The following is a 12,513-nucleotide window of genomic DNA, read 5'->3' as shown; positions in this document are numbered from 1 at the left end:
AAATAATCGAAATTTGACATCCCTAATCAGGATAAAATTAAATAAAATAAAGAATCATCTTATATGACCCATTTAAAGCAATAATGGAAGTTTGATGGAAGTGCAAGGTCAGAAAAGCATGAGAAAAGCTCACGGTCAAGTGACCTGCCGAGGATCTCACACTCTGTGTGAGGAAGTGAGTGATGTCAGCTCCTAGTATTTCTTCTCTCCGTCATGTCCTCTATTGTTCAGCTTCTGGGTTTCCCTTAATGCTGGGCTTTGGGACTGGATTGGATGTAAGTGGCACGGAAAAGCTTTCGGAGGGAAAAAGCCAGAGACCTGAACTCACATCCTGCTTTTGTTGGGACACTTTTAGGAATGTTGATGATTGTATAAATATTTGTTCAAAATTTCCTTTGGATCTTTTGAAAAACGTGAGCATCTGCAGCTTTACAACCAAAGATGGAGGATGATTCAACAAATAAACTATAGCACCTAACACGTTTCCCACCAATCATTCACGCCTTCAAACAGCTAATCTTCATTTTCTAATGCAGTTTGTCAAGCTTTCATTTGAAAAATTGGGGTGCAAGCATACAAGACTATATTTGAATTTTGGGATTTGTTTTTATAAATCAAATACATTACATAACAGTATTAGTCTTGGTTGAAATAAATGATGTACAGTGGTCTAATGATATCTGATTTCCAAGAATGCGTCAGATTGTTTAATGAAAGGCAGCGGAGTAGTTGGCAAACTGCATTGTCTAATGTGTTTCGAGAGAAGTAATAAATCCCATTAAGACTTCCAGAGAGATGGTAAAAATACTTGTAGTGTTAAATGACGGGAGGAGATCATGGTGCTGCCACCATTAGTTTGTGAACCTCAGATCCACCTGAACACATGCTGTCATGCTCCTGGAATGAACTGTAAGAGCCTTGGCTTTGCTCTGTGCTCATTAGCACGTCAAATGAGTCATTGGCTTTCAAACAATAGGATGCAGTTCACACTGTTCTTGTTGGCTTGATCCACAAACATTGCTTAACCCCCTATGGTGTACATAAACATCTCCAGTAATCCCTTTATTTAGAACCAACCTATTGTCCAGAGAGGGGTGGGGGTCTTTCCCCAAGGGTGCAGTCCCAGTGTCAAGTGTGAATGTTTACAGCCCCGTTTGTTTGGTGTTATTGTGAAAACTAAAATGATTTTGTCTCTGTTTTGTCTCGACAACCAGGTGAACCAAGCCAATCAGTCCAACCCTCTGGGCTCTGGACTGGGGTACCTAGAGCACATCTGCCAACTTATAGAGAAGATCGGACAGCTACAGGAACACAACCTTCGACTACAGAAACTGATCTGTGGCCTGCAGAAGGAAGGCCGAGTGATCAAGACTAAAGAGGTATCAATCCCAGCATTAGTCTTTATGAGTTTACCTCAAGGATGTCCAGTCCTACTCCTGAGTGCTGCAGAGTTTAGCTCCAGTACTGTTGAAACACACCTGAATCAGCTAAACAAGTTGTTCAGGAGCACTAGAAATATTTAGTTAAGTAGGTTGTAGCTACATTCTGCAGAAAAGTGGTCCTCCAGAAGGAGGTATGGGAGCCCCGGCTTACCTGATTCATATACTTATGTAGATGAAGATTTGGAAACACATCATAATTCTGAATCTGAAATTGATTAAAGGCACTGATGTAGGTCTGAGTATGAAAGATGACGTCTTGGATTTATGATTTGTTGTGGGTTAAGCCCTATATTGATGCCTAGGGCCAGGGATTATTGGTTCATACTGTGTCAGTTTAAATCCAGCTGGTTTTAATGGGGTTTAGTGGTTTTTGATAAATAATAAATAGATTAATAAAAAGATAATTTAATAAATAGAGCTGCAGGGTTCAGCCGTTTCCGACCTGTACGCAGATGGGGTATTCATTTCAAAGAACGTGATGTCCCCTCACATGGATTTTGTTTGTTTTTATGTGTCCCGTGTTGACACTATTCAGGACAAAAGTCTTTTCCTGTGTCTTTGTTTTGTAGGTCATTGAGAGAAAATCACTCAGGCATGAAATATATTTTGGTTATAGATGGGATTGAAAAGCAGATGGACATTGACATATACTTAACAAAAATAAATATGCAAAAATAAAAATGCTGGTAAGCAGAAATGATTATGTCATTTAGTTACTGCAAAATGCCAAAATGAGAAGGAATTCTGGTTAATCATAAAGTTGTTCAGATTCGGTTAACAACGTGCAACCCATAAAAATCTGAACTCAGCACTGCGTCTTTGTTTTCCCATCTGAGAACAAGACGGTCCATCTGGCTTGAATGTTATCAGCCCTAAACCACAGGAAAAATAAAAACATGTTTTACAATGTTTTGTGGAGTCATGGGTGTTTTTTCTAATGTGACCTTTGTTTTTCCCTTTGGATTTGAACAGCTCCAAAATTAGAAATTCCAAAATGTTGAGGCTAAAGGGAACTTATCTTTGTTAAAAGCGGATACAGGTAAAAAAAAAACGGACAGGTTACTCTTAGAACACTTATCATTTCTATTAAAGTTCACTGAAAACGCCCTCAAATTTATTAACATTCAGTTATTAAGCTAAAGTTAAGTATTGTCATGTAAAATCAGTATTAAAACAGGCTTCTTTGAAGAACTATTCACTGAAAGTTTCTTTTGGGGAACTTGGGGAAGAATAGTTCTAATATTGCACAAATTCCTTTTTGGAATCTTTATTTTTAATATCATTTTTGGAACCTATATTTTAAGTAATGCAGCTGTCCATTTGCCCGTCTTCTGCCCCAGTTCTCCCGCTGCTCTTGTCCTTTGCTTACTGACTAAAGGCTGTGGAATTATATTGTGTAGACATCTTCCTGGCCTCTGGTCTCTGTGCTGTTGAATGAGAACAGTTTTGTTCATGGTTTTTCAGAGTCATCTCTAAACTGGCTCTGTCAGTTCGGGCCCTGGGGCCGGAAAAGACTTCCACGGTCACAGTGAGTGAGCTCAGTGGGAGCCTGCTTTTCAAAGTTATCAAAGAAAGCAAGAGAGAAAGACTTTTTCACAGAAACCAAACATAGGTTCTGAATAAGAACTGAGTGTATTCATTTAAAATACTGGAAGTGAATGATTCTGACAACATTCAGTCCTGTAACACTATGCAAGCATGACAGTAAAGACAATAAATAGACAAGACAACTTTATATTGCGCTGTCCCCAGAGGTTACACACGACAAACATACAGCGTATAAAGATCCAACACAGTTTCACGACAGTGTAAAAACATTTTGATTTGTTGCAAATTCAAATGAATTTGTATGTATCTGCTCTCAACCTCTAGGGGAGCTTTAAACAACGATTGTATTCAAATCATGTATTTTATTTTTATAAAATTGCACACTTTAGTTTGAGATCAGGTTTATAAAATCTCTTCAGGTTGATAAAATCTTAAAATGAATGATCTCTTAGAATCAGACAAAAAATACAGAAATAATTTTTAATGTAATCGTTGAGCGAAAAAAAAAAAAAGATCAGTGGATCCAGTATGTTGAATCATTTATTCCTTATAATTCCAAACAGAAAAACTATGACACATAGGAATATTCTGTGGACCACCCTTCTTGAACTCCCTGGGTCTTTTAAAGATTCTCTGGGCTGTGTGTGTCTTTGGAGAAAGAGCAACAGGCAGCAACATGCTGTTACACACATCAAAAGGCAGGGAAACTCCTGAAACATGCCCAAGTCTCCACTATAATGAACCAAGCTGTCTCGCCAGTCTCCTCCATGACTGTTTTACCCACCCGCCCCAAACCCTCACAGCACGCTTTCATCTGTACTCATAAAAAGCATTCAGAACTCAGACAATATGCAGTTACCACCACTGTAGTGTCCTCTGTCTCTCTTGTTAGCTCTACACCCTGATCTCCTCAGTTATCAGCCACGACCGATCCAATGAACAGATACGCTCCATCACATCAGGTCAAAGCATCTGGTGTTCTGGGACATTTAAGATGAATTCTTTCATCTTCAGTCCATGTTCAGAGAATATGCTTCTTTCTATTCAAAAACATCAAGAATCTTTACGATGCTTTCAAAGAAAAACTGTTGCAACAACAACATAAAATCCTTAACAAACAGCATCCGCATTGGCATCATCACCTCATCAGTCAGACAGTGTTTACCACGCAGATACTAATGTAATGGAACTAAGAGGACAATCTTGGATAAACAGAGATTTGGTTAGCGTCTTATCACTCTGACTGACAAGAAACACTGCCATGTTATTTCCAAAGGTCAGGGCAACTTTTAAAGTGCATTTTAATACACAGTATTCAAAATACAAGTCATATCTACTACACTCTACATTTGGTTGGGAGGCGAATAGTGCCACAACAACAAGAATAATTGGTGGAAATGACACTAGCAGATTTCAGCTGTTCAGGTGGTCCGAGCGATGATGTGTGATACATGAGGAAAAAGCTTAAAATAGTGACCCAGATAAAGACTGAATTTCCCACTGGAAAAGCAATTGAGGGTCGTTTTGATTTTGTCTCGATTATAATTGAGTTAAATGTTCCCCACAGGAATGAAAAATCACTGTGTGTTTATTATTTGAATTGTTTGTCCTAGAGAACAACAGAATAAAATAGAGAGCAAATGAGGACTCTTGCTTCTTAATATGAACTCAAACCTTCTCATTTTTTAAATACCTAATTATCCGAGTTGCTATCTGCACTAATAATTCCAACTAACTTTTTCAGGACTTCTTCATGCAGCACTGTAGCTGTGGAGCAGCTAGCTTGGCCTTCCAAGAGCTCAAGAGACACTTTCGCAGTGACCACTACAGCCTGACGGCATCAAGCGGCACACTGTCTGACCTCAGCACGATCCCTGAGGTCACGCGCACCCCCCTCAGGGCAGCCACGAGAGGTCAGTGCGCAAACACACCTGCAGTCACACACTTAGTGCTAAGATTAATCTGTGTTTACACTGGCTGGAGCCCCTATTGAAAAAAACCCTACTGTTTGTAAGGCATGGAGCAGGCTTATCTGATAAGGGAATGAATTTTATAAGCACATAATAAAAAATAAAAAAATGAATTCAAGTTCAAGACAAACTTTGAATGTTGGTTTTAAAAAAAGCCATGCCTGAACGTTGAAAAATGTTTTCAAGTTTGAAGAGTATATGAGAATATATAAATAGACAGACAGAACAATCAATAGATGGATAGACAGATAAACAGATTAACCCCTTACTGCGTTGCACGTAGACATGTTTTTCCTGGTTGCTTTTCTTCATCTCATGTTCCATCAGGTGGGTGGGCAACCAAACATTAGTCTCTGGAGAAATGGGAAATTAATCCTTCAGCTATAAGGCGGAATTTCTGGAATTCCATATAGAGAGAGGAAACATATCTCAGGGATTTTTGGTGGGCAGTGTACAGTGTGTATACAAACCACACCCCTCAGAGAGTCTAGAGTTTAGTCATGGATAAGATAACACATTTATAATAGTTTATGAACACTCCTCACAGTGTCTTTTGATGATAACAAAACGGCATCTTTTATTTTGGACAGATGGGGATGACATGGGCTGCCAACCTGCTCTTCCTGTTTGGAGGAGGGGTCTGAATCGAAGGAGCTACACAGAGGGAGAGGCCAAGTACCTGAGTGACAGCGCAGAGGTCCTCTCCGCTCCTCACAGACAGGTGGGTCAATCAAATATCAACTCTCAGAGGAAGCAGAATTACAGCCAATGTTTGGTCAAGCCTCTCTGTCTCACACATCACAATACATTTACTCATCACATTATTCTAAATTCCTTGAAGCTGACTCAAAAGAAAATGAAAAATGAAGCTGTCAGGAATGGAATAAGACTGTTAGTCATATTATTAGGTTACGATTATGATTATTCAGCTGGCAAAATATTCCACTCGACAAAGAAACTCTAAACTTTGCATATACTAATAATCATATAGTCATCCATTTTTTGGATGAGACGTTAAACCGTGGTCCTGACTCTCTGTGGTCATTAAAAATCCCAGGATGTCCTTCGAAAAAGAGTAGGGGTGTAACCCTTCATCCTGGCCAAAATTACCCATTGGGCTTTGACCATCATGTCCTCCTAACAATCCCAATACACTGATTGGCTTCATAATTATGGGAACACACTTTATTTTAAGATTCAATTCTTGCTATTAAATAAAAAAAAAAAAAAACATTATGACTTTGCAATTATGACAAAAAAATTAACAAGAAACAATTATTTAAATGTAAAGGCATCAAATTTTAAGTTTTATGTAAGGAATTGAGTGAATGTCAATTTTATAGCTTTTTACTGAAAAATACAAGATTACTTATTCTTTTTCACTTAAAAACTGCACAATTAACAGTATTTATTACAGTTTTTTTTTACTGTTTAAGGAAATTTACTTTAACATTTACATTTACTCATTTTGCTTTCATGCAAAGCAACTTACAAATGAGGTTGATGTTCATAAAAATAAATTAAACTAACCAATTATTATACGGTAGTATTCTTACACGTGAAAAATTACAATAATTTTTACAGTGTAACTTTGTGTATCTCAGTTGAGTGAGAACTATACATGGGGAAGGGTGAAGGAACTGGTGAAGAAGACCAAACTGAGGAACCAGAGCCGGCTGGGACTGTCTTCATGCTCCCTGAAGAGATCCTGTCCACAGCTTTACCGGTACTCCATCCAGCTTTTCACAATCGTTCATAAAAGTTTTAGATCACTAGCACTCAAAACAACACTCAGATTTAATCTCCCTCTGAAGGCTCATTGAATGTTTTATTATTATTCTTTTTTAATAGAATATTTATATCTAAAAGTCAAGTTTCGATATTAAAAATGAATCAGAAAGGAAAAGTTTTAAAGCTTTAGCACTCCGCCCTGAAGTCGTGTGGTTCCAGTGGGAGCACGTACAGTAACTTCTGGGAAGCCGTATCATAAACACAAGTACTACTAATGGCTCTGCTCTTTTGATGTTATGACTCACTATGTGTCCATGTGATGCAAGATAAGACTCTCATCACAACCGCACGCTGTAACGCTAAACTGCAGGGCGTCCTAATCTGGCCTGTACGCTGCCTCCTCTTAAATACCTCAGCACTGGGCTCATGTGGTAGTCAGTGACTAGCACCACATTGTATGAATGAGCGGAGAGCAGGACACTGATTAGCTATTGGATCTCATTCAGTCTAGTATTGTTTTAGTTTTTTAAATACTATTAAAGTATTTATTTATATTTTGGAATATCTTATTTGATATATTTTTATTAGTGCCGTCAAACGATTAATCGTGATTAATCGCATACAAAATAAACATTTTTAATTGTATAATATATGTGTGTTCTGTGTATATTTATTACTGATATATACTGTATTGTATCTATCTATCTATCTATCTATCTATCTATCTATCTATCTATCTATCTATCTATCTATCTATCTATCTATGTATATATATTATATATACACAGACACACACACACACACACACACACACACACAAATATACATTATTTTCCTATAATTTATATTATAAATAAAGATAATTTATATATAAACATACAATTTTTCTGAAATATGAGAATGCATGTTTGTGTATTTATATATACATAATACAGCACACATACATATATTATGTTAACAAAAGCTTGGATGATTTTGGATGCGATTAATCACGATTAACCGTCTGACGGCACAAATTTTTATATTTTACATATATGAATATTAGTTTACGTTTTATTAAATTTGTTGTGTGCTTTTGTGATTTTCATTAGCCTCAACATAAGTTTAAAGAACTAACAATAAACAATATGCTCACACTTCATTTTAAGGTCTAATTCTCACTATTAATGGACCATTAACTATGACTTTTGCCTCAAAAAACTCCTAATTTTCTGCTTATTAATAGTTAGTAAGGTAGTTGTTAAATATATGTATAGGGTAGGATTATGGATATAGAAAATGGTCATGCAGAACATGTGCTTTATAAGTGCTAATAAACAACCAATATGTTAATAAAAGGCATGCTAATAATTAGAATTGATCTTTATACTGAAGTGTTATCAACAATTCTGCAGCATTTATTAATCTAATGTTAATGTTAATCTCATCGTTTAGTATTTTTAAGCCCAAACATTGTATGGTAGCATTAGCTAACGCAAATTAGCCTTTATTTGTAACGTGCTCAATTTATTTTTTATATTAAAATCTTAGTTTAAGTCATTTTACTACTTCGACTTATTTTATTTTATTTAGTTGGCAAGGAACATTTTCTAATTCACTTGGCTTATTAATTTTTTTAAGTTTAAGGTTTTCGAATTATTATTTTTAGTTTATTTAACTAACAAAATAGATTTTTTGTTTTAGTTTATAGCAATTCTGACTCACTAAAGTATCATGGGTTTTGTGGACATCACTAGTAATTGATCTATATGTTAATAAATCAGTTTATACTGTGACACTGTTCAGTTCTTTATTCTGATTGGATGAAAAGGCTAGAGACTAGTTCCAGGTTTGATGAGTGAATTGCAACATCGCCTCCACATTCTTTCTGAACTAATTACAGACACTTCATCTGTGAAGAGCATTTTAGGGACATAGTCTTGAAAAATGTATTTTCTTTCAATAAAAAACAACAACTTGATCCTCAACCTATTCCACTAGTGAGCTGCGTTCCCACACACATGTTGGCACGGACTCAGATGAATAGTTGAGGGCTGCAGTGTCAGGTCGGAGGTATGCTGGTGGGAGTAGGCGAATTCCCCGTGTATTTCACTCATTAGATGAGATATGGGAGCTATGCTGAATGCACTCTCCTCCCGAGAGCAGATACATTTTCTGAGAAATATATCCATACGGACCAGTGACCACATGCATACTCGGACTTTATGAGACAGTATGTGATTCATGTCTCTGTTTTCTCATACCGTAATAATCAGTGTGTTGCATAAGTGAAAAATCAATTTGAACAATCAGGTCAGACTGTCTTCCATTAGTTCAGACGAACTTAATGGGGCATTCAAAATTCTCATTGGTGCTATCTGGAAAAGGATCAAGTATTACATGTTTGAAATATTTTAAAGCAATGTCCCAGTGTTTAGCATGATATGGAAAGCATTCAAATCCACACCTAACATACACAATGAATTTGTTCACTGCTACTAAGATTGCTAAAACGGTGTCTGTGTTCCACACAGCCCGGATGTGATGTCAGCAGAACGTCCCAGGACAAACAGAAACTCCATGATCGCTCTGGGACATCAGAAACTGGACTATCTGTGGCCACAGTAGTATTACTCAGGTAGGCTGAAAAATACATTCTCTGCCAATTCCTACAACAATAACTATGGAAATTATGATCAAAATCTGACACCAAGACTTATATTTTAGTCTTGGGTGTAATGCATTTTTAGTAATTAATTGCTTTAAATTCAGTAATTGTCCTTAAAAAAGAGATTGATCCACAGTTATTGATGCAATTGCAAATTGTTTAAAACAATTTCCATATAAACCAACAGTGGATCTAACAATTTTTTTTTTTTACATGTATATATATTTAACCTTCTGCCTTTAAATCAGTGCTCTCAAACTCAATTCCTGGAGGGCCACAGCTCTGCATAGTTTAGCTCCAACCAGATCCAACTCACATCTGCTTGGAAGTTTCTAGTGATCCTGAAGACCTTGATTAGGTGTGTTTGATTAGGGTTGGAGCTAAACTGTGCAGAGCTGTGGCCCTCCAGGAACTGAGTTTGATCCCACTGCTTTAAATATTTCAGTCAGTTCAGTTTTACATTATTTATTAGAAAAAAAAAATGTTTCATATTTATCCTTGTATTGTTCAAGTTGTTGAGGTTGATATGGGAATTATAATACAATTCATAGAGCGTAATTAGTAAAGTATAATTGCATTTTTTAAGATACAATTAGTAGCTAGCATTTAATTGCTCATTAGAACTTGCTCAACACTGCTAATAACTGCTGACTAGTTAAGTAAATTAAAATAAAAATGCATCCTTTAGTCACTTTATGTAAGATAAAGAATCTCAGTGACATCAAGTATTGCATTAAAAAACAGCAGAAGTATGATTTTAATGCCAAATCTCAAATGTTTAAGTTACCAAAGGAACCTAAAGATCCAAGATGGTCTAAGTTGGAGCCCCCTAAGCTGCTCATAGTGCTATTTAAACACCATTAATCGTTGAGCCAGATTTCATAACTTTTTACCGTAGGGTTATATATGGGCTGTCATTGACTCCCATGCAAGAAGAAAAAGAGGTCAGAACTGAAACATTATAAAACAGAAACAACATAACGTTCAGCGCTCGGTCCCCAATGATGTCCATGGTTTGTGTTCCAGGTCAGTTGTTGTTTTAGCACTGTTTGGACACTACGGCTCTATCTCTCAGCAGTGTTGTTTCAGTACAACTGATATCATGCACACAGGGAATGAGCAGAATGTTAACTCTCAGCTTTTGTTTTCTCATCAGACATTGAGCAGATGGCCTGCAATGGGGCAGCTTTTCCAAAAAGCAAAGGACAAAGTGGTATTTTTTGCCATTTGCAGATGGTTTTCCAGATTGAGGAACAAGATGGGAGAGAAATGCACAAGAAAACAATGAATAGGATTGGAGATATGATAGAAAAGAGTTGGTATATATAATACCAAGAGAGATGCTTAAATGTTGATTAAAGTGTTAAGTTGACCTGTTGATGGAGCTTGTTTTGTGTGACATGGCATTTCTGTAAATGTCATTAATTCAGATGAAGCACTCATTAGATTAGTCAGCTAATGAGGTACTGTTAAAGACAATATAAACGTGGACATGATTTACAGAATGTGAACAGACCAAGGGAATTACAAAAAATCCTTATGTATAGTCTAATGTAAATTTCTTGGAGGACAATTTATCAGATGCTGTCCTAATTGTAAAATACTTGAAATACATCCACATGATAACAAATGTTGAACATGCATGCTTTATCTTTTTATAGATCATTTTGTACCACTATTATAATAATTGCCATGTGTAAGTGTGTATACAGATATATAACAAATATGCATGTATGCATCCATGATGCATGGATCATATGTGAAGATGACAGTGGATAAGAGACGTTCCCACATCTGAAATCCTCTATCTAGAGACATATATCGCTGTGATGATGGGGCTTATGATAACATGTAAATGACTTCTGTCAGGTCTGTACGCAGCTCGCCTCTCTGATGTTATATAATGTGTGACTTTCCGCCTCTTTAAAACTTAAGCATGCCTTAAGTTTGAACCTGAAATATCGTCCTTAAATATGAATTGAAAATATGAATTGAAATGGGCTTCCTGTCAAGTTCAAAGACATAAACGCAGAATAAAATGCTGTAAAATGGTCATGAAACTTTACTAGAGTTTACCTCAGGGAGAAAACGTAAATAAAAGATGTATGAATTGACCCCTTTAAATTAATAAAGTGTATTAAAACACAACCTCCGTATAATACTGTCTTTTGATGTACACTTGACTTAATTCATAGTCACTGTATACTGTGGTGATTTACTGGGTGTTTAACTGAGCTGAAGTATGGCAGTGTGTTTGTTTTGACAGAAGACAAGACCAAGAGATTTTGTACTTATCTTGTGCTGTAGTGTACCAAATGGACGGAATAATTCAATATGCATATTGCATTGTTATTCAGATGTATTTTTTAATAAATATGATCTTTCTAAATAACCTCAGATAGTTTAAATGTGTCTTTCATGAAAGATTTGTTTCAATAGCACTTAAAAAGAGACCTTATTCTTCTGTCAGGGACTCTTAAGGGAGGATGAATGCGAGGGCAAAATCATATTTTAAAGTTTTCATGTTCTCTTGCAAAAACCTTTGAGTTCCTTTCTCTGATAAACACATAGAAACTGCATTCTCTCACTCAATATTTGCACTCACTTGCAGAGTTTATACAGATACACTACCATAAAAGTTTTGCTAATGAATGAAAGTTTCTTTGAGGAAACTCAAAAGCATTTAATTTTTCCTTCAGTCTCAGTGTTACCTAAAGGAGCACTGCAGATTCTGAAATAAAAAAGGTGATATTTTGTTATATTCATGTGTAGACACAATTAACAGATGATAAAAATGGAGATTGACTTTACAGCATAATGTAAATGAAACTTTCAATGTATAAGAGTTAATATTTAGTCTGTAGGATAGGCAGTGACTAAAGGATCAGGTGAGAAAACCTGAATCCAGGTCATGAGGTTATTGGGAGTTGACAGAATGACAGCAAATATAAGCATTACTCTCAGCATGAAGTATCTCAGTTTTCTCTCACTTAACACAGAGTTCAAGAAGTTGCTGCACAAATAGAACAGCTTTAAATAAACACTTTAAATGTGACAGTAAACCACACGTAGAGTAGACAATAAATGTACATTTATAGCATATGTGGTACTAGAGTCACAGACTCATAGCACCAAACTCATAAAGTGTATTATAAAAGCTAAATGCTTGAGGATC

General features: G+C 36.2%; 1 protein-coding gene across 1 annotated transcript in view; it reads left to right on the top strand.

Moving 5' to 3' along the window:
- LOC113057218 (uncharacterized) overlaps window positions 1–11,729 on the top strand; it is a 30,261-nt gene extending 18,532 nt beyond the window's left edge. The window contains exons 3-8 of the mRNA XM_026224445.1: window positions 1,215–1,379; window positions 4,735–4,903; window positions 5,551–5,681; window positions 6,565–6,686; window positions 9,205–9,308; window positions 10,495–11,729. Coding sequence (XP_026080230.1) covers window positions 1,215–1,379; window positions 4,735–4,903; window positions 5,551–5,681; window positions 6,565–6,686; window positions 9,205–9,298 — 681 coding nt within the window. The 3' untranslated portion in view covers window positions 9,299–9,308; window positions 10,495–11,729. The remainder of the gene's footprint in view (window positions 1–1,214; window positions 1,380–4,734; window positions 4,904–5,550; window positions 5,682–6,564; window positions 6,687–9,204; window positions 9,309–10,494) is intronic.
- Window positions 11,730–12,513: the final 784 nt, after the last annotated feature.

The sequence above is a fragment of the Carassius auratus genome, chromosome 38, assembly GCF_003368295.1.
Source record: "Carassius auratus strain Wakin chromosome 38, ASM336829v1, whole genome shotgun sequence".
Taxonomy (NCBI): Eukaryota; Metazoa; Chordata; class Actinopteri; order Cypriniformes; family Cyprinidae; genus Carassius; species Carassius auratus.
Note: the sequence above shows the minus strand (reverse complement) of the source record. Positions and strands in the feature narration are given on the sequence as shown.